Source organism: Mauremys mutica, chromosome 15 (assembly GCF_020497125.1).
Source record: "Mauremys mutica isolate MM-2020 ecotype Southern chromosome 15, ASM2049712v1, whole genome shotgun sequence".
Taxonomy (NCBI): Eukaryota; Metazoa; Chordata; order Testudines; family Geoemydidae; genus Mauremys; species Mauremys mutica.
This window is the reverse complement of record NC_059086.1, coordinates 5821692-5842442: the sequence shown is the minus strand read 5'-3', so window position 1 is coordinate 5842442 and position 20751 is coordinate 5821692. Positions and strand designations below refer to the sequence as shown.

General features: G+C 65.1%; 2 protein-coding genes across 10 annotated transcripts in view; one reads left to right on the top strand and one right to left on the bottom strand.

The window, feature by feature from the left end:
- Positions 1 to 3053, bottom strand: part of DMPK (DM1 protein kinase) — a 34278-nt gene extending 31225 nt beyond the window's left edge. For all 7 annotated transcript variants that reach the window (XM_044988832.1, XM_044988833.1, XM_044988834.1 and 4 more), the window contains exon 1: positions 2692 to 3053. In XM_044988832.1, coding sequence (XP_044844767.1) covers positions 2692 to 2851 — 160 coding nt within the window. In that variant the 5' untranslated portion in view covers positions 2852 to 3053. The remainder of the gene's footprint in view (positions 1 to 2691) is intronic.
- Positions 3054 to 12025: 8972 nt separating this feature from the next.
- Positions 12026 to 20529, top strand: SIX5 (SIX homeobox 5). 3 transcript variants are annotated; one of them, XR_006573746.1, is made up of 4 exons: positions 12026 to 12848; positions 15517 to 16754; positions 17323 to 19564; positions 19698 to 20529. XR_006573746.1 is itself a non-coding variant. In XM_044988827.1 (3 exons), the coding sequence occupies exons 1-3, from the start codon at positions 12103 to 12105 to the stop codon at positions 17910 to 17912; spliced, it is 2574 nt and encodes an 857-aa protein (XP_044844762.1). In that variant the 5' UTR covers positions 12026 to 12102; the 3' UTR covers positions 17913 to 20529. The 3 variants fall into 3 exon arrangements, 1 of the variants encoding a protein (XP_044844762.1); XR_006573747.1 differs by having other exon boundaries at positions 17323 to 19697; positions 19831 to 20529; XM_044988827.1 differs by having other exon boundaries at positions 17323 to 20529.
- Positions 20530 to 20751: the final 222 nt, after the last annotated feature.

Below are 20751 nucleotides of genomic sequence, written 5' to 3'. Positions count from 1 at the left end.
ACAGAGCATAGCGAGGGGCACAAGAGAGAGTGGGGGGGGCAGCTGGCCTTGAAACCAGAAAGCTTTGGGGGTCAATTTGGGTGGAGATCTGCCAGCTAGTGTTTTGGGGGAACCCCAGGGCTGGGCTAGCAGGGGGCTGCGGGTTGGGAGTGAGGGGCACCGGCAGAGCTGGGGGTGGAGGGGAGCGCAGGATGGGGACCCCCCAGGCTATGAGTCTTTTCCCTTCCAAGGCATCACCTGACAGTTGCAAGATTCCTCCATTTCAGAAGACAACGCCCCTGTTACCCCCCAGTCCAGCCCCCACCCCACCCCCGCTATTCCAGCCCTCCGCCCGAGCTCCTTGGCCTACATCCTGCCTTGTGGTTGGGGGGGTGAGGATTCCCAGCCCATGGATTGCACGGCACATGTCCAGGACGCCTGGGTTCTCTGGTTGTCACGTGGCCTCTCTGGGCCTCCTCATCCGCATTTCACGGAGGGGGAAGCCAGGGCCCCCGGCCCGCCCAGCTCTGCAACGGGCTGGGAGAACGCGTCAGACAATTCTCCTTATTGCGGTAACCGCCTGAGCCAGAGACCAGCCCAAGCTACCCAGCTCCAGCCCTTACCCAGGGACACAGGAGCCGGACGCTAAACTTTCCCAGCTGGAAGCACGCTGCCCCGCTCCCCTCCTGGCGCCCACCCCCCCTGCTCTAACCACTAGGCCCCATTCCCTTCCCAGAGCTGGGCAGGGAACCCAGGAGTCCTGGCTCCCAGCTCCTCTCCTGGCCTAACCCCTGAGTCTGCCCTGGGAGGGGGGGGGGGCATCATGGCTGCTGCCAGGTGGGCGGGGCCATCCCCTCTGCCCACAGCACGTTCCCTTGGCCGAGCACTTGGTCAGCCAGCCTGCCCCCCGCCCGCCAGGGACAGAGCCAAGGAGGGGCAGCGAGGGGGAGGTCTAGGGAATTATGGGCACCCCCTGCCCTAGGCAAGCTCCTCCCCCCCCCAAGAACTCCACCCTGCCCAGGAACAGAACCCTGGGGTCCTTACCCCCCCCCACCCTGCCCCCCTCCGAGCTGGCGACCTCCCCTGAGGTCACTAATGAACCTTCCTTGCCCTCCCTATTCATTGCCACCGGAGGGAAAGGAAGTCGCAGGGAGGGGAAGGGACTTGACTATGGGCTGTGGCAGAGCAGAGACTAGAACCCAGGAGTCCTGGCTCCCAGCCCCCCTGCTCTAACCACTAGACCCCACTCTCCTCCCAGAGCCCTCAGCGCCAGCCAGGGTTCTTGGCCCAGCAGCCCCCTCTTCACCCCCTGGGAGCGTCGGACACTGACTGGGCAGCAGGCCCGAGAGAGGCCTGGATTTGAAGCACCCCCGGAGCAGGTGCTGTCGTCCCCCCCCCCCCCCCGGCCAAGGGAACCGCACTCCGTGAGGCTCCATCTCCATGGGCCGGCCGGGGGCTGGGAGCTCACACGCCGACTCGGAACTGGGCTGAGAGGGGGATCGGCGAGGGGCAGGTTTTGGTTAACGGAGGCCAGATTGGAACTGCCAGGGGGACCCCTCCCGCGACACCCAGCGGCCGCCCGTCTGGTCTGGTGATACCAGGCTGGAGACCCCCCCCAGCGTGGATCCCACAGGCTCCCCGCCCTGCCCTGAGCCCCGTCCCACGCATGATGCAGAATCATCTGTGGGGCTCGGGGCTCCTGCCACCACCCCACGATATAGGCTTCAGGCAACCAGAACTTCCACACCCCCCCAACCCAGACCCCCAAGAGAGCTCGGATCCGCAACACCCAGGCGTCCCCCTACCAGGCCGATCCAGACCCACCCCAGCCCGGACCCCCTCGTCACTGGGCACCCGTCGCTGATTTCACTGGCGGGGGGATCTCGATACAGACCCCCTGCCCCCCAGGGACTCGCCCCACACCTGGTAGCCTTCTCCCCAGCACCCGGGCCGTTTGCCCTTCACTGGGGGCCCCGCTGTGCCCAGGAGGTGAGGGGGCAGGGACAGCGGGGCCGTGCCCCGGTTCCCCCCCCCCCTCAGTGGATTGCCCAGTGCCCTGGGCTTGCTGGGGTGACTCATCGGCTCTCCTCCATAAGTGGGCTGCCCTGGGGCCACTTTATCTTGGTTCCTGGCCCACCCTGGGCCAGGCCGTTAGGGGGCTTAGAGGAGATGCCAAGGAAAATGCTGCCAAGAACGTGAGACCCCCTCCTGTCCTCCCAAACTCATGACACTGCCTGGCCACCAGCCCCCCCCCTCCCCATGGGCTTCCAGGCACCCCCAACTCATCACAGCACCACGTCCCCTTGGATCATCACCCCACCAAGCTGCGTGGCCCCTGATATGCCACCCTGGCCAGGGAGGGACCCAGGTGTCTGGGGCGTGAGAGGGGGTGGTCAGGGAGGGACCCAGGTGTCCGGTGCATGAGGGGGGTGGTCAGGGAGGGACCCAGGTGTCCGGGGTGTGAGGGGGGGCAGCCGGGGCGGGACCCAGGTGTCCGGGGCGTGAGGAGGCGCGGCCGGGGCGGGACCCAGGTGTCCGGGGCGTGAGGAGGCGCGGCCGGGGAGGGACCCAGGTGTCCGGGGCGTGAGGGGGGGCGGTCGGGGAGGGACCCCGGTGTCCGGGGTGTGAGTGGGGGCAGCCGGGGCGGGACCCAGGTGTCCGGGGCGTGAGCGGGGGCGGCCAGGGAGGGACCCCGGCGTCCGGCGGGCTCACCCCAGCGCAGGAACTCCGCGATGTATTTCTCGTGGGCCAGGGGCGAGGCGCCCAGCTCGTGGGAGACGCAGAGCAGCAGGTCCAGCAGCGTGTCCAGCCCCAGGAAGCTCCGGTCCAGCGCCAGCGCCTCCAGCTGCTTCAGTCGCACCTCGGCGGACATCGCGGGCGCTCGTGGGGTGGGGGGCAGGGCGGGGACACGGACGCGAGCCCGGCGGGTCCCCCCGCGCGTGGGTCGGCAGAGCCCTCGCCCCCTCCCTCACATCCAGCCAGGCGCGCCGAAGCCACGGGGATGGGCGCCCGGCTCAGCGCCCCCTGGCCCGGATCGGGCTCATCGCAGCCCCCGGCCGGCCCCGGGCGGCTCCCCGAACCTCCCCGGCCTGGCCCGCGGCTCCCTGCGCCCTGCCCCGGGCTGGCAGCGCAGCGGACGGAGCCGCCCGGGCCAGGGGGCGGGGGCTGGCGGGGCCGCACCCACTGCCCATGTACAGCTCCCGGGGCGGGGGGGGGGGGCGCTTAACCCCTTCCCTGCCGCCGCGCCCGCTCCCGGCGCGGAGCCAGACCCCCCCCGCCTGCCACAGAGCCAACCCCCCCCCCCCCCCCCGCGGCCACGGAGCCAGCCCCCACCGCCCCGCCACGGAGCCAGCCCGTCTGTGCCCGTCCAGCCATCCCCGGACACGGCGCTCTGTCCGCCTCCCTATACACCCGTCCTCCCGCATCCACCCATCTATCCATCCCCGGACACGGCGCTCTGTCCGCCTCCCTATACACCCGTCCTCCCGCATCCACCCATCTATCCATCCCCGGACACGGCGCTCTGTCCGCCTCCCTATACACCCGTCCTCCCGTCCCTCCGCATCTATCCACCCAGCCATCCCCGGACACGGCGCTCTGCCCACCCGCATCCATCCTCCCGTCCGCCCGCATCCATCCATCCACCCATCCCTGGGCACAGCTCTCTGCCCGCCTATTCACCCGTCCTCCCGTCCGCCTCTCCCCGTCTGTCCGTTCCCCCCATAACCATCCACCTGTCTGTCTGTCCGTCCGCATCGATCCATCCATCCCCCCATCCATCCCTGGACAGAGCTGTCTGTCCGCCTCCTTACACACCCATCCTCCCGTGCGTCCGTCCGCATCTATCCACCCACCCCCAGACACAGCTGTCTGTCCGCCCCCCCCCCATACACCTATCCACCCGTCTGTCTGTCTGCCCATGTATCGGTCTGTCTATCCATCCGTCCATCCTCACATAAACCCATCTATCCACCTGCACACACCTAGCCACCAAACACCCCCATCCGTCTGTCCATCCCCATATACACTCATCTATTCCATCCATCCCCAGACACCCCATCTATCTATCTACCTAATGTATCTATCTATCTATCCCCATACACCCCCTGCTCTCTCTATCTATCCCCATACACCCCCTGCTCTCTCTATCTATCCCCATACACCAATCTATCTAATCTATCCATCCCCTCTGTCTAATCTATCTAGCCCCATACACCCCAACTATCTAGCTAGCTAGCCCCACCCCCATCCCCATGCTTTTATCCAGCTAGTTAACCCTTCACCTGCTCTCCATTAACCCTTCAGGGCTCCATTGCCCCCTGCCACCCCCGCATGGTGGTGACCCCTCAGTGGAGCGAGGGCAGAGTGGGCGGGCGGGTGGCATTAAGAGGTCAATGCCCGGGTCCCTCTGTGTGGTCGGGCAGTGTTAATTCCCCTCGGCTGTACACAACTGAATAGGGATGGGGTGGAGGGGGGTGGGAAGGAGAAATGATACTGCGTTATGGAATAGAACCCAGGAGACCTGGCTCCCAGCCCCCGCTGCTCTAACCACTAGACCTCACTCCCCCTCCCAGGGCTGGGAATAGAACCCAGGAATCCTGGCTCTCAGCCCCCCTGCTTTAACCACTGGACATTACTCCCCTCCCAGGGCTGGGAATAGAACCCAGGAGTCCTGGCTCCCAGCCCCCCCTGCTCTAACCACTAAACCTCACTCCCCTCCCAGAGCTGGGAATAGAACCCAAGAGTCCTGGCTCTCAGCCCCCCTGCTTTAACCACTGGACATTACTCCCCTCCCAGAGCTGGGAATAGAACCCAGGAATCCTGGCTCCCAGGCCCCCCCTGTTCTAACCACTAGGCCCCACTCCCTCCCAAAGGTGGCGATAGAAGCCCGGAGGGAGGCGGTTTGGCCAGCTAGGCAGGTCTGTCACCGCTGGCAGTGCCCAGCACCAGCCACTTCAGAGGAAGGTGCAAAACCAGCTCTAGTGGGCAGTGCTGGGAGAACTGGCCCAGGAGACGTTACCTGCAACCCTCCCCCCCCCCCAGGCTCAGTGATGGGCCCTTCTCTTATTAACCCCCTGGAGTGTCGCTCCTTGGTTTGGATCCTGCTCAGCTCGGGGGAGGGGGGGCTCCCTGATATCCAGTGGCTGTGAGTTCCACAGGCCCATTGCGTAACCAAGTCCTTTCCTTGTATCGTTTCCCTTCAGCGTTGCCACGTGCCCCTCATCCTTGTGCTGCGGCTCGTATGGCAGCACCTTTCTCTGCCCCACGCCTTAGTCCATCTCCTGCCCTCCCCTCTTACCCACCTCTGCCCTAAACGGCCACAGGCCCATGGGCCGTGCCGGACTGGATCTGATCCCGGGTCCCTCTACCCTGGGAACCTGCCTCCAACAGCGTCTGGCTCCAGATGGAGACGCAAAACAGCCTTTCCGACCCTGGTAGCCAGAGCTTACCTGAGCCTGAAGCATGAGGCTAGAACTGGCAACACAGTCGGGATCCATCCTCCTGCTTGGAATCTTGCAAAGCGCTTGGCCTCAGCGATTTCATGGGGCCGGGAGTTCCACAGGCTAATCGCGTCTTTCCTTTCATTGCTTTGGAATTGGCCATCTTTTGATCTCACTGACGGTTCCCTCGTTCTTGTGCTCTGGGACGGGGGAAGCAGAAGCCCCCAGGCATGACCTCTCCTGTGCCCTCTTCGTCGTCCCTGGGCTAAGAGGCCGATCGCTGCCTTTGAGACATGCTCCAATTTGCCCTTGGTCTGAACCTGCCCTGGGCCATGGGACATGAGGTGACCCACACAGCCCAGGGCCTCAAGCCAGGGCTGCCCCCTTGGTTCGCAGAACATGGGACGATTTTGCCTGGGGTTCATGTCAAGGCAGGCTGCCTTCCGGGGACGGGGAGGGTAGCTGAACACAGGCCTCTGGGAGCTGCCTGAATCCGGGCCGGATGGCTAGACTGGGGATGGAGCTGGCAGAGGTCAGTCTGGGCCGGCCCTTGCAGCCAGGGTGGGGCTGGCAGGCCAGAATGCACATGCCCAGCTGCACCCCCTGGGCAGAGCGACACCTGCCCCTGACAGGATCCCAGCAGGTGCAGGGGGGCTGCGAAAGGGCAGGACACCAGAGTAAAAATAGCCCCCCAGCTGCTCTGAGCAGCAGGCCCCCAGGGACACAAATGCAGCAGGCGGGGAGGTGCTGCTACTGCTCAGCCGGGTTCCTCAAGCTAAGCAGGGCCAGGAGCAGGTGGGGAGACCCAGGAGGGCTGGTGTCCCCGGGAGGCAGCTCTGGATGCTGAAGCTGGGGGGGAGCTGCTGGGCTTTGGAGGCAGGGAGAGGAGGAGGCACAGCTAAATAATCTCATGCTTATCTTGTGGACATATGCTGGGGATGGAACCCAGGAGTCCTGGCGCCCAGCCCCCCTGCTCTAACCACTAGACCCCAGGAGTCCTGGCTCCCAGCTCCCTCCCTCCCCGCTCTAACCACTAGGCAGTGCACGTCCCTGCATACCTCGCGTGGGTGTCTTGCATTTCTGCAGTTCTACAATCAGCCACAAGGTGGCGCCCCTAGCTCATTCTTGTCCCTTGTGCGGGGAGGGGCAGGGGGTTAGGCGAAGCAAGGTGGGCCTCAAGGGGCTAGGATAAGGGGCTGATTCCCCTCGCCTGACCCCCTGGCAGGTTTCACAGCTCCTCTGCTTGGCACTGGGCGCTGCCCGAGGGGCTGGCTGCGAATCCTGGCGCTGGGGCCCCGGCGCTGCCCGAGGGGCTGGCTGCGAATCCTGGCGCTGGGGCCCCGGCGCTGCCCGAGGGGCTGGGTGTGAATCCTGGTGCTGGGGCCCCGGCGCTGCCCGAGGGGCTGGGTGTGAATCCTGGCGCCGGAGCCTGGGGGCTGCCCGAGGGGCTGGGTGCGAATCCTGGCACCGGGGCCCAGGCACTGCCCGAGGGGCTGAGTATGAATCCTGGTGCCTGGGCCCAGGTGCGTCAGGTGCTGCCTGAGGGGCTGGGTGTGAATCCTGGCGCTGGGGCCCAGGTGTGTCACATGCTGCCTGAGGGGCTGGGTGTGAATCCTGGCACTGGGGCCCAGGTGCATCAGGCACTGCCCGAGGGGCTGGGTGTGAATCCTGGTGCCAGGGCCCAGGTGCGTCAGGCGCTGCCCGAGGGGCTGGGTGTGAATCCTGGTGCCAGGGCCCAGGTGCGTCAGGCGCTGCCAGAGGGGCTGGGTGCGAATCCTGGCACTGGGACCCAGGTGCATCAGGCACTGCCCGAGGGGCTGGGTGCGAATCCTGGCGCTGGGGCCCAGGCGCTGCCCGAGGGGCTGGGTGTGAATCCTGGTGCCAGGGCCCGGGCACTGCCCGAGGGGCTGGGTGTGAATCCTGGCGCTGGGGCCTGGTGCTGTACTGGGACCCCAGGCTCTCAGTTGGCCTGAGGGGCCGGCACTGCTCCGAGGAAGCTCACAGCCTTGGAAGTTCCCACCTTTGCTGGTTACAAGCACAGGCCAGACACTGGCCCTGCAAATGGCTGGGCTGGAGCAGAGGGTGACGCCCGTCGCAGCCTCGGCCTCGGCCAGGGAGCCTGTGCCAGGCGGGCAGGTCTCTAAGCCCAGCTGCCACCATCTCACCCGAGTCTTTGTCTGCTCCTGTGATTCCTCACCCCAGGCCAGACCCCCCCACCCCTCATACCTGGCTCCCAGTAGGTGCCCGGGAAATCCCTGGCATGGGTGGGTTATGGAGAGCATCATCGCCTACTGCGGCCCGTCGCGCCCACGGCTGATGGCGTCACACCTGGCATCGCAGATTCCCAGCTCCAGCTCAATCCCAGGGATCTCGGGGCAGCCCCCGGCGCCAGGGCACTTGACAGCACAGCGTCCGGGGGTGGATGTGCCCATCCTGGTGCCAAGGGCAGCAGAGCACACAACATCCTGCACCTGCGTCCTGCCTCCACAGCCAGGCACAGCCGTCTAACACCTCCATCACAAGGCCAGGCAGCTCCTACTGAGGCACGTGCTTGCTGGTGCCCGGCTGATGCCACAGGACCCGGCAAACCAATGCTCAAGGAGGTGGGACTGGCCATGCTGCTGGTACCCAGCGACCATCGGCCTGTGGGCACCAGGCAAAGCGCCAGCCGAACGGACAGATGGCATCACAGCGGGCAGAGGATCTCGCACCAAGTGGGGCAGCTACAGGCCGATCTCCTGGTCCTAGGTCCCTGGAAGGGGCTTTGCTCACGGTCTGCCTGGTGGGACGCAGCCGCTCCTCGGCAGAGGCGCACCGAGAACTTAACCGCCTGCTTTATGGGGCAGATAGCTACTGACTGGCCAGTGGGACTTGCCGGGCCACCCGTCAGAATCAAGGTTGGTCAAGACCTGGTCACTGACTAAGGGCTGCCTGGCTTGTGGGGAAGCCAGAGAATCTCAGCCCCACCCGCCACGCTGTGGGGTTGAATGTCCCCTGGCAGAAGATCAAGATCCAGACCTGGGAGCTGGGCCAGCAGAACCCTGGGTGCAGGTGGGGCCAAGCGCCATGGGGAGTGGGGATGAGTTCATCTACTTAGACTGCTGGCAGAGTTCGACCGGTGGTGGTGAACGGGACGCTCCCCCACGGAGAGGTCTCGCCACCTCCTGCCTGAGTCCAGGTCTCACTACGGATGTAAAAACCCTCCTTGTGCTAAGACCAAGGTCAGGATCTGTGCCATGTTCTCCCTGGACTGCTGTAAGGTCAGAAACCTGGTCCCTGCCCCGGGCAGACCTGGAGCGGCTGGAGGCTTTCCATACGTGCCGTCAGTGCCAAATCCCGGGCATAACGTGGTCTGTGTGTGTGTGAAATGTCACAAGCCCACAAAGGCCTGGCCATCCTCCAGTCGCCCGTTAGATTCAAAAGCCACGTTGCACATTCTCCGGCTACATCGCCAGGATGGACAAAAACACTTTGGTGCACCGTGTTCTCCAGAGCTCCCAGCAGGGGGTGCTGTGGAGAGCAGGGAAGGAGCCAGCTGTGGGGGGAGCTCCCGGCTACTCCAGCCCCTGCCTCTCCCAGCAGGGGGCGCTGTGGGGAGCAGGGCAGGAGCTGGCTGTGGGGGGAGCCCCCAGCTGAGTCCCACTTTCTGCCTGTCTCTCACTTACCCGGACAAAGGCCGGGTGCTTGGATCCAGGCCCTGGTGCTCGCCCAGGCCCACATGCTGCTGCGAGTCTCTCTGGAGGGGATGATCAATGACCCCTGGGGGGGCTCCCAATATTTTTTTTTGGGGGGGGGGGGGAGTGAAGACCCTGAAGCTTTGGTGGATCTGGGCCCGATTTCCTTCTGGCCCCTGTAGGCAATAGTGTGGAGAGCACCCCCAGCCCCTCCTCCCCTGGCAGCCTGAGCCAGAGAATCCCAGCTGCAGGGAGGGTCTTTGACACGCTGACGGGCAATTCTGATCCTGCCCAGCAGAGGGCAGCAGATTAGAGCTCCCCACCCCGTGGCTGCTGCCTCCTCCCCTGGGCACCCTCCACCGCTGAGACTGTGTATCTGACACCCCCAGGGACAGGGCAGCGGCCGCTGGGCTCCCTCCAGCCAGAACCCGGCTGGGATGCGCAGAGCAAAGGGGCTGGCGGAGCAGGAGAGGGGTTAGCTCTGCCGGTGCCCCTCACTCCCGACCCGCAGCCCCCTGCTAGCCCAGCCCTGGGCTCCCCCCCACCCCCAGCTCTGCCCCTCACTCCTGACCCACAGGGCCCCAGCCCTGAATCCAGGCAGGCTGGTATCTGCAGTTTGGAGGAATTCCCCAACACCAGCCCCACCCTCGGGGCCCTGGTCCCGCTGCATGGCCCCGGCTCTCTGGGGTGGGCTGAGACGGCCCCTAGGCTCAGACGCTCCCCAGGAGCTGAGGGCTTTGCAAGGGTTGCCTTTGCCACGAACCCCCCGCTGTCCCAGCCTGCCCCCATGGGCTGGGGCCGTCCAGCGAGCCAAGGTGGGGGCATGACTGGTAACCTGACCCCGGGCACGGGTATTAAGCCGTGGCGGCTGCTCCCCACCCTGTCTGTGCCAGGCAGCTGCTCCCGTCTGTCCCCAGGACTGGCCACAAGCAGCCGGGGTCAGACAGGCCTGTCCCCTAGAGATGCAGCCAGGAACTCCCCACGACAGCCGGGTCTGCCCATCCCTGTTCCTCTGGGCTCCCAACCCGGACCTCTCCCAACCCAGCTGTTTGAAACCCAATCCACCCTGAAACCCACCCTGGGACCCCAATCCGCAACCAGGGGTGACCAATGCTTGGGAGACCCAGCCCTGAGGCGGTCATAGCCTGGGGAAGCGGGCGGCAGAGAGACACAAACCCACAACCACCCACCACAGTGACACACACAAACCCCTAGTCACGGCCCGATACAAGTGACAAGCACAACTGACACGTACCGATCACCCACAGCGACACCTGAACACACTGACAACCCCGCACAAGCACCGAAACAGCCGCACTCACAAACGGATACACCCCCGGCATGGACAGCCACCCACACGACGACACGCCCACCCAGACGCCGACAACCACAACCCACACACATCAACCACACTGCGGGGAGCCGGTCAGAGGCGTTGGCTGCATGGGGAGCCACCAAATGAAATGAATAGGCAGCAGGTTTAAAACAAACAAAAGGAAGTATTTTTTCACACAACATAGAGTCAACCCGTGGAACTCCTTGCCAGGGGATGTCGTGAAGGCCAAGACTATAACAGGGTTCAAAAAAGAACTAGATAAATTCCTGGAGGACAGGTCCATCAATGGCTATTAGCCAGGATGGGCAGGGATGGTGTCCCTGGCCTCTGTTTGCCAGAAGCTGGGAATGGGTGATAGGGGATGGATCACTTGATGATTCCCTGTTCTGTTCACTCCCGTCTGGGGCACCTGGCACTGGCCACTGTCGGCAGACAGGACACTGGGCTAGACGGACCTTTGGTCTGACCCAGCCTGGCCGTTCTTATGAGCTCCCGGCTACTCCAGCCCTGGGCTGGCCCAGCAGGGGGTGCTGTGGGGAGCGGGGCAGGAGGCTGGCTGTGGTGGGGAACCCCCAGCTACGCTGAAGCGATTCAATGGCTCTTCCATGGTCCACACCAACCCTGCTGCGCTCACTGCCCTGGGCTGTCCCCCTCTTTCCGCCGGCCCCGGCTGAACTAACCCCAGCCCGGCCTGCGGCAGCTGCATCCCCACACGGGGGGGGGGGGCGGGTGTATGAAGGGGGTGATTATAAGGGGGAAAGTTTGAATCCATCTTTTGCTGGGGAGACGGTTTCAGCCCCGACTGGGCCCCCACATTGTGGCCTGAGCAGTCACCAGGTTCGGAATAGTCCCGAGGGTGGGCTCGCACCCAGCTTCCCCCCCCCAGCCCCACCCCGCAGGCTCTGCTGCTCCCAGCTCCCCCCCCGCCACAGCCAGCCCCCGATTCTGCTGCTCCCGCCCCCCCGCCCCCAGCTCTGCTGCGCCCAGCTCCCCCCGGCCCAGGAAGACCAGGGCGCAGCCCACCCCGACCCGGTGGCCGGACAACAACGGCCCTGCCCCTCCCCCGGCTCGCTGCGGCCAGTCGCCGGGCCGGACTCGGCCTCCCGCAGAGCAGCCGCGTCTCCCTGCGCCCGAGGGCGGGGGGTGGGGGGAGCCGCAGCCCCCGCGCCGGCAGGGACCCGCAAACACTCGCCAACTTTGGCCAAGCGGCGCGAGAGCCCCGGGATCCGCCCCCCTTCCCCGCGTGGCAACGTGTTTGGAAACTTTTGCAAAGTGGCGGCGAGGGGGGCGGTGCCGGGAGAAGGGGGGCAGAGCGGGGGGGGGGCGGTGCCGGGAGGAAGGAAGCTGCTTTTTGGCGACGCTCCCTTTGTGTGTGAACGGGACAAGCCAGGCTGGCGCTTGGGAAGTGGAGGAAGAGGGGGCGGAGCCGAGGGGCAGGGGGCGGAGCCCCGGGGTGTGCGGGGGGGGGGTGCCTGGGGAAGGACCGGGAGGGGGGGAAAGGGGGAGCAGGCGGGAGGGGGAAAGTGAGAAGAGCGGACAAGGGGGGGTCGAGGATCGGGGGGAGGCGACGCAGGGAGGGGGGCGGCGAGCAGAGGGGGAGGGGACGCGGGGGGGGAGCAGGGGGAGGGGACCCGGGGGGCAGGGCGGGGAAGGAGGCACCCGAGCCCCGAACATGGCTTCCTTCCCTGCGGATCCCGCCGCGCCCGGCCGCGGCCCGGGGGGGGCTCCCCCGCCGCCGCCGCCGCCGCCGGGCGAGTCCCGCCAACTTCTGCCAACTTTAGCGGCCGCCCCCCCGTCCCCGCCGCCGCCGGCCCCCGCCCCCGCGGGCTCCCCCCCGCCGCCGCCGCGCTTCTCCCCCGAGCAAGTGTCGTGCGTGTGCGAGGCGCTGCTGCAGGCCGGCGACCCGGGCCGGCTGGGCCGCTTCCTGGGCTCGCTGCCGGCCGAGCCGGAGCCGGAGCGGGAGCAGGAGCCGGCGGCGGGCGGGGAGAGCCTGGCCAAGGCGCGGGCGCTGCTGGCCTTCCAGCGCGGGGACTTCGGGGAGCTCTACCGCCTGCTGCAGAGCCGCCCCTTCGCCGCCCCGCACCACCCCTTCCTGCAGGACCTCTACCTGCGCGCCCGCTACCGCGAGGCCGAGGCGGCCCGGGGCCGGGCGCTGGGCGCGGTGGACAAGTACCGGCTGCGCAAGAAGTTCCCGCTGCCCAGCACCATCTGGGACGGCGAGGAGACGGTGTATTGCTTCAAGCGCCGCTCGCGGGCCGCCCTGCGCGACTCCTACGGCCGCAGCCGCTACCCCAGCCCCGAGCAGAAGCGGCGCCTGGCCCGCGACACCGGCCTCTCGCTCACCCAGGTCAGCAACTGGTTCAAGAACCGGCGGCAGCGGGACCGCAGCGGGGGAGGCGCCGGCACCCCCAGCAAGAGGTAAAGGGGGGGGCGGGGACCCCCCCCCGAGACCGGACAGACCCCTCCCCCGCGGCGACCCCCCCGCCGAGAGCCCGGACAGACCCCCCCATCCTCTGCGGGGAACCCCCCCCCGAGAGCCTGGACAGACCCTCCCCCCGTGGGGAACCCCCCCTCGAGACTGGACAGATCCCCCCCCCCTGTGGGGAACCCACCCCCCCGAGAGCCCAGATAGCCACCCCTGCGGGGAACCCCCTCCCCCCGGCAGGAGCCTGGACAACCCCCCCCCCCCTGCAGGGATCCCCTGAGAGCCTGGACAGAGCTCCCCTGAAAGCCCCCCACAGGACCTCCTCCCTCTGTGGGTGGGGGACACCTCCTCCCTTGAGAGCCCAGTACTGGAAAACTTTGCAGGGAACACTTCCCACGCAGCACCCCCTTCCCCATGGGAGAACCCGCCCCCCCAGACTACAACTCCTAGATCCTTTCCATCTCCCCTCTGGGGGGGCCTCCAGATTCTATACAGTCTGCCCCTGCAAGGCGCACCCCCCCACACACATCATATACACTCCCCCTGGGAATTAACCTGGGCTGTAGAGGAGCAGGAGATCTGCACCCCTCAGATTGTCTACAATCTATCCCTGCAGGGACCCCCTCTAGAAATTACACATCCTCCCCCCCCCCCGATTCTCCTCTGCAGGCACCCCATCCCGTGCAGCCCTCTTCTGTAGGCACCCCCGCTTGATGCTACATCCCCCAAAGATCCTATCCAGCTATCCCTGGAAGGATCCCCCTTCAATCCCATTCACCCCCTCTTTAGATCCTATAGGCACCCCCCAACAGGGGGTTGGGGGGGATCCTGACCTCTTGCAGGCTTCCCCTTATAAGGCGAAGGGGACCCCAGCAAGAGGAACCCCCTTTGCAGGCATCCCAGGTCCCCGCATACCTCAATATCTCATTGGGCCACAGGGAAAGGGGGGACCCCAAGAACCTATAGGAACTCCGAAGCTGGCCCCCCAGGGAAAGGAAGAATCCCTTTTGGTGAGAGGGGATGGGGAGCCCCAGGATTCTGGAGCGACCCTCCAAAACAACACAACCCCTCCAGCGGCAGGGCACCCAGTAATAGGCACAGGAATTGCTCTGTAACAGCACCTCCAAATCACCTAGGCAGACCCCCCCATTGTGGGGTGCGCTGGACTGAGACCACTCAGCAAGAGGCACAGCTTCCCTCCCCAAATCTCACCCATGGGCAGGAGAGGAGCTGGGAGGGTGCACCCCAAAACCCCATGTGCCCCCCATCTCTCCCCAGGGACAGGCCAGCAGCCCCCCACATATTCATAGGTAGAGACCCCCAACTTATCCTCCTACAGGGTCAGAAGCCAGTGCTGGGAGCCCCTAGAGAAAGCTAGATGCACCCCAAAATCCTGTCCCCCCCCCAAACCATCCCCCCACAATGCTGTGACTCCCCCCATGAGAGCAAGGTGTACCCCCAAATCATATGCACCTTAACCCACCCCTCCACAGTGCTGGGACACCCCAAGGACAGCTAGGTGCACCCCAAAATCATATGCCCCAACCCATCCCCCACGATGCTTGGACCCGGGCCCTCCTCACACAGCTCCCGAGGGAAGAGTGGTGGTGGGGGACAGGGATTGCAGCCCCTCCCAGATACACCCTCAATACAAGAAGGAGGGGGTGTCTTGGTGACCTTCCGCCTCGCCCCATGAGGGGAGGGGGGGCTGTTCCTAACTCTCTCCCTTTGTTGTGAAATGTGAGACCCCCCTTCCTCCACCCCCAGCTCTCTGGCATCCGGGTGATTTCACCTTCCAGCCGGTGCTGGTGTGCCGCCGGGGGGGCCAGTGAGTGCGGCCGGGGGCCTGGGGCAGCTGGGTCCTGCGAGGCTGGGGCTTGGTGCAAACCCACGGGGCTGGAGACGTGGCCTGGGACGGCCGGATCTCTGTGTCGCAGCTCCTTGTACCCTGCCGCGTGGCGGGGAGGCCGATGCCTGACCGGGAGGCGGTGACTCTGAGACCCCGCAACGTATTTAGTGCTGGATCTCTGCTGCCTTCCCTAGATCTGTGGGGCCAGAGCCTCAGCTGGGGGAGATCGGCACAGCCCCAGAGACGCCAATGGAGCGACGCTGATTGACCCCAGCTGGGGATCTGGTTCATTGCCTGTGTTATACGGCACCACCGGACGTGCGGGGTCTCGGGCTCTGGCCACGTGGGCTCGGAGGGCCCCCCTCTGGCTGGAATCAGTCCTGCTGGGACTCTGCCAGGGGGGTGGGGAGCTCTTGGTTCCCTGGGGAACTTTCCTGCATGTGGTGCAGCCTGGGGACCCCGGGAAGGTTTGTGCAACGAGGTAAACGAGCAGTCGGGAGGGTCAGGAGCTTTCAGTGCTGTTAAACTCACCGGCCCTTGAGTGAGAGGCAGGCCCTGCCCCCAGGAGCTGGCAGTCTGACTGTACAAAGGGGAAACTGAGGCACGGAGCGAGGAAGGGACTCGCCTAGCAAGCTGGAGCTGGTCTCTGAAGGCCCTGTTGGCTGCTCTACCCACTAGGCCATTCTGTCTCTCATTGTTCTCTGGATATCAGCCCCCTTTATGGTGGGGGCAGAGGCAGTAGCTGGGGAGGGGGCGGGGGCGACAGTTCTGACTAACCCCCCCCGCCCCTAACGGTCCCTCTCTCCCCGCAGCGAGTCGGACGGGAACCCCAGCACGGAGGACGAGCTGAGCCGGGGGCCGGAGGAGACGGAGCTGGCCGTGGGGGCGCCCGCCGTGCCGGACGGGGCCGTCGCCTCCGGGAACCTCTTCTTGCCGGCGCCCGCCGGGGCCTGCTCCGGGGCCTCGTCCATCCTGCTCAACGGCAACTTCATCACCACGGCCGGCCCGCAGGCCATGCTGCTGAACGGCGGCTCCGTGCTCCAGGCACCGGGCGGGGTGCTCATCAACGGGCTGGCGCTGGGCGACAGCCAAACCATCACCCTGAGCCCCGTGGCGTCCACCCCGCCCGTGCTCCTCAACGGCGCCGCCCTGGGGGGGGCCAAGACCCCGCCCGGCGCTGGCCTGGAGTCGCCGCCGGCCTCCTCGGCCAGGCCTGACATCAAGGCGGAAGCCGGGGAGGCGCTGCCCTCCCTGGTGCTCGGCCCGGGCACCGTGGAGGTGAAGACGGAGGAGAGCCAGGCCGTCAGGGCCCTGTCCGAGGTGCCCACGCTCCTTCCCCTGCCCCCGGCCGCGTCCGACCCAAAGGGGGCGCTGCTTCCCGCGCCGGCCGGCTCAGTGCCGCAGGTGGTGCCGTCGGGCGAGGAAGCCCCCTGCCCGGCCCCAGCCCTCCCCCAGCCGGTGGCCTCCGGCTGCCAGATTGTTCCCCTCTCCCAAGTGGTGCCTAGTTCTCAGCCCAGCCAGGCCCTGCCCGTGACGTCGCCTCCCCCGGCTGCCACCCCCCTCCTCCAGGGCTCTCCCCTGCTGTCCTTCCCTCCCCTGACCTCGCCCATCCCGGGGCCAGCTCAGGGCACCCCGGTGCCCGCTGTAGTCCACGTCCCTGCCCCGCCCCTGATCCCCATCTCCCAGGTCTCGCCTCCCTCCCAAGTAGTGCCCCTGTCCCAGCCGGCCCCAGGCACCCCGGTGCTGTCCCCTCCCCAGATGGTGCCGCTCTCGCCCACCCAGGTGTACTCGGTGCCCCAGGGGGCCCCCGCCCCCCAGCTGGTGTCGGTGCCCCAGGGGTCCCAGCTCATCTCGCTCCCGCAAGTGGTGCCCACGTCGCAGGTGGTGACGCTGCAGCAGGGGGTGGGGCCGATCCAGATCCTGGCCAGCGCCGCCCCGCTCAAGGTGGGGGCTCCGCCGGCGGCCGGCGGGACCGTGGGGCAGGGCAACGTGCACCTCATCAACGCCAACATGGGCGTGACCACGCTGCAGCTGCCCGCCGGCGCGCCAGGTACTCCCGCGGGTGCCGCGCTGGGGGCGGGAGGGAGGGGCTGGCCGGGGGAGCGCAGCCGAAATTACTGGGGGAGGATTGGGGCCTGTGCCCTGGCTGGGTGGATTTGGGGGCTGTGTGCGGTGGGGGTGGGGGGGGGCAGAGAAGACTGGAGGAAGGACCTGAGGGCTGGGGGGAGGTGGTGAGGGGCGGGGACTGTTCCATGTATCCCAGAGAAGGGGGGGTGGGGTCGTGGACCCAGGCCCTGGGAAGATTATTTTGGAGCACCCACAAAGCAGAGGGAGGCCTGGGGCTGTTGGGGTGGGGGGAGGGGGAAGGGTGCTGAACCCTGGGACAAGGTCCTAGAGGGTTGGGGGAGTCCCCGAGTCTTCCCACCGAGACCCCATGTCTCTCCCAGAGTGTGGGTTCAGGACTGGCTGTGGCGGGGGGGGTCAGCGGGTGACCATGGGCAAGTCCTTTCCGCTCCGTTCCCCTCAGTCTCCCCAGCTGTACAATGGGGATGATGACACCCACCCATCTGAGGCCTGTGGGTTTCCCCCCCCCACCACCCCTCTTCTCCCCTCTGCAGGGAACTTCCTCCTGACAAACCCAGTGCCGGGCGGCGGCACCATCCTCACCGGCATGACACTCCAGCAGGGCAAGCTCATCCTGACCGCCACCTTCCCGGCCACCATGCTCATGTCCCCGGTGCTCTCCGCCCCCGCCGGCAGCCTGGCCCTGGCCATCAAGCAAGAAACGGCGCCTCTAACCGGCACCAGCGCCCCCGTCCCAGGGCCCGTGAACTCCGAGGGCCCCGGGGCGGGCCAGCCGGCCTTGGCTTTTGGGGCGGACGGTGTGGCCGGCCGTCAGCCTGGCGTCCTCTCGAACTTCCCCCAGGAGGGCCTGGTGCTGTCCCCGCTGCCGCAGCCGGCAGCGTGGCCTGGCTCGCCGGGCATGGAGATGCAAGCGGCAGGCACCGAGGGGCTCTTCGAGATGGAGAAGGGGGCAGTGGAGGTGCTGGATGGCACGGAGCCGAGCGGCCTCCTGCTGCCCGAGGGCGAAGGGCTGCTGCTGGGCAGCTCAGCCAGCGACCCCCTGGATCCCGAGGGCCTCGACTCGGACGAGAAGGTGCTGACCCAGCTTCAGTCGGTGCCCGTGGAGGAGCCCCTGGACTTGTAAGAGGCTCGGCCGGGGGTGGGGGCGTGAGATGGGACCAGGGCTCCACCTCCTTGTGGGGGTCTTGGCTCCTCCATGCCTTCGCTGCCCCCGGCGCCTCAGATCCAAACTCTCAGACATCTGTAGAGCCCTCGCCCCGGATCCTGCTGCCAAGGGGCCCTGGCGCTGCGGGCGCCTGAAAGGCTCTGGGCAGTTGGGCGGTGCCAGATCTGTGGCTGCATCTGGGGGGTGCGATGACCAAACACTACAATTCCAAACGTGGGGAGGAATCTGGCTGTGGCCAGGCAAGCGCCGAGCCCCCAGGAAGGGGGTGTCAGCTGTTGTGGCTTAGAGCGGGCAGGAGAAGGCATTAATGGGCTGCAGGATCTCCCCCCTGCTCCTGCCCCCCCCTCCTAGAAACACTAAGCGTCTTCCCAGAGTAGGGTGTGGGAGCCGCATGGCGCGGGGGGGGGTCTTGGTGCTAAGGGAGCAGGGTTTCTGGGGCAGCTGCTGATCGGACCCCAGGTCCCGTCGGTCGCTGCGGGAACCACTGACTTTGTTTTCTGGTGGAGGAAAATTCGGGGGCCTGGGTCCCTGCTCCTCTGTCCTGCCCTGGGGTTCCCCATCGTCCGCCCTAGCCACACCCCTTGTGCGCCCTGGGGGGCAGCGAATAGCCACACCCCCAAATCTGCCCTCTATGCCAGCTCCCCATGTGTACGGGGCTGGAAGTATCGGGGGTCACTTTTGCCCAGTCATCTCTAATTACTCCCCCTGAATTTCATGGTTCCCCCCTTCCACTCCTAGACACTACAAACCAGCTGACCTGACTTCTTTTTTACGTGAAAGAATTTTTATCTATATATAAAAATTATATATTTTTAGAAGGAGCAAATCCTGCTGCGTGATTCCAGCGTGCCTGGGACCGTCACCCCGGGGCGCCTCGCCCCACCTGTATTTAATGGTCTCACTGTTTTTTTGAATCGCTCTTCCAGCAGGAGGATAAACACCCCACGAGCGGAACCTTTTATATTAAAAAATAAAGTGCATTTAACTTTTGTAAACCTTCACTACGTCGGAGCAGTGGCCACTCCTGCCTTGGCCAGCCGAGGCCGCGTTTCCCGCCAGCCTGGTGGGGTTTGTTAGAGGGGGTACGTTGGACTGGTTGAAGGCTTTGGACTCCCCGAAATCACACTACAGAGCGACTGGAGAGCCGTGTTGGTACAGGGTCCTCTCCACACAGGATGCCTGGGTTCCAGATCTACCGCAGGACAGGATCCCTCCCCCTGTGGAACAACCAGGTTCTAGATCCACAGCAGAATGGGACCCCCGTGTCCCAGATCTACACCAGATCAGATCCCAGCCTGATGGAGTAATCAGGTTCTAGATCTGTGCCAGACTGGGATTTCTGCTCCATGGAGTAACTGAGTTCTGGATCCACACTGGAGTGGGATCTGTCTGCCACCATGAAGCTGTTGGGTTCTAGATACACATCAGACTGGGATCCCTGCCCCATGGAGTGCCCAGATTCTAGACCTACATTGGGATAGAAGCTTTCCCCTGCCATGGAATTACTGGATTCTAGATCCATGTCTCAATGGGAACTCTGCCTCGTGGAGAAGCCAGTTTCTTGATCCATGGCAATATGAGATCCCGTCCCCCCCAAGGAAACCCACCAGGTTCTAGATCCACACTGGAACTGGATCCTTCACAGTGCAACTGGAACCAGCATCAGAATGGGTTCCCACCCCATGGAGCTTCCAGGGTTCTAGATCATCATCTGAATGGATCCCAGCTTCATGGAGCTTCCAGGTTCTAGATCCACACTGGAACTGGATCCTCCACAGTGCAACTGGAACCAGCATCAGAATGGGTTCCCACCCCATGGAGCTTCCAGGGTTCTAGATCATCATCTGAATGGATCCCAGCTTCATGGAGCTTCCAGGTTCTAGATCCACACTGGGATGGGTTCCCTCCCCTTGGAGCAGCTGGCTTCCCTTGGACCCACCTCGGAACAAGCTGCTCTTTGTGGTTTTTCAGGCTTCATCATCTTCTGGGACCGGCTCCCCTGTCGGCCTCTCCTCTTCCCCAGTTCCTCATCCTCAAAAATCCAGAGCTTCCGTTGTGAATCCTCAAAGTTGTCCCAACCGTGGTGCCCGTGGGCTCCTCCGGCACCCTGGCCTCCCATGAGCCTTCTGGATTTCTCTGGCTGTCCAAGACGAACAAACCGAGGGCGGTCAGCTCTGTCCGGCAAGCCAGAGGGGTGGCACCAGTGGTTCCTTTCCTTCCCCTCCACCCGTGCACCATGGTTATCTGCGGAGGGACCCAGACTGGACACTTGAATCTTGGGGCACTGCCTCCTGTCCCACCCTCCCCCTAGCTCCGCTCACCAGGTACTAGTGCATCTCACTATTATTATTATTTTCACCATTTTGCTACAATTTTTTTTTGTGAGGAACAATCATTTCTACCCGAGATTCTTTTTTTAAAAGAAGCTTCTGTCATCGTCGTCCCTGTACATTATTATTGTTGGGTTTTTTTTAAACGTAGCGCTCTGCGTGTCTGTCCGTCTGTCTGTCCATCCATCCATCCATCCTGGTACTGTATGAAATTTGTATATCCATAAATATATCTATATTCTATATAACACGGCCTGCTGCTGCCTGGGTTTGGGAGCGTGGCGGGCAGGAGTGGGGTGGGGGGGTGCCAGGGAAACTGGCAGCAGCTACCCCCTTGGGTCCCCTTCCACTGCCACACGTGACCTCCTCACTCAACCTCCCAGCTGGGCATTGAGCGGCACCAGCAGGCCTCGTCCCTCAGCAACTCCCACCGTATCCCGTGGCCTCCATCTTGTATGGCGCCAGCA

What these genes read in the sequence shown, in the direction of transcription:
- SIX5 (XM_044988827.1), top strand. Translation starts at nt 12,103, where the DNA reads ATGGCTTCCTTCCCTGCGGATCCCGCCGCGCCCGGCCGCGGCCCGGGG. An exon ending in GCCGGCACCCCCAGCAAGAG is followed by an intron (nt 12,849 to 15,516) that starts GTAAAGGGGGGG and finishes CTCTCCCCGCAG; the next exon opens with CGAGTCGGACGGGAACCCCA. An exon ending in GCTGCCCGCCGGCGCGCCAG is followed by an intron (nt 16,755 to 17,322) that starts GTACTCCCGCGG and finishes TCCCCTCTGCAG; the next exon opens with GGAACTTCCTCCTGACAAAC.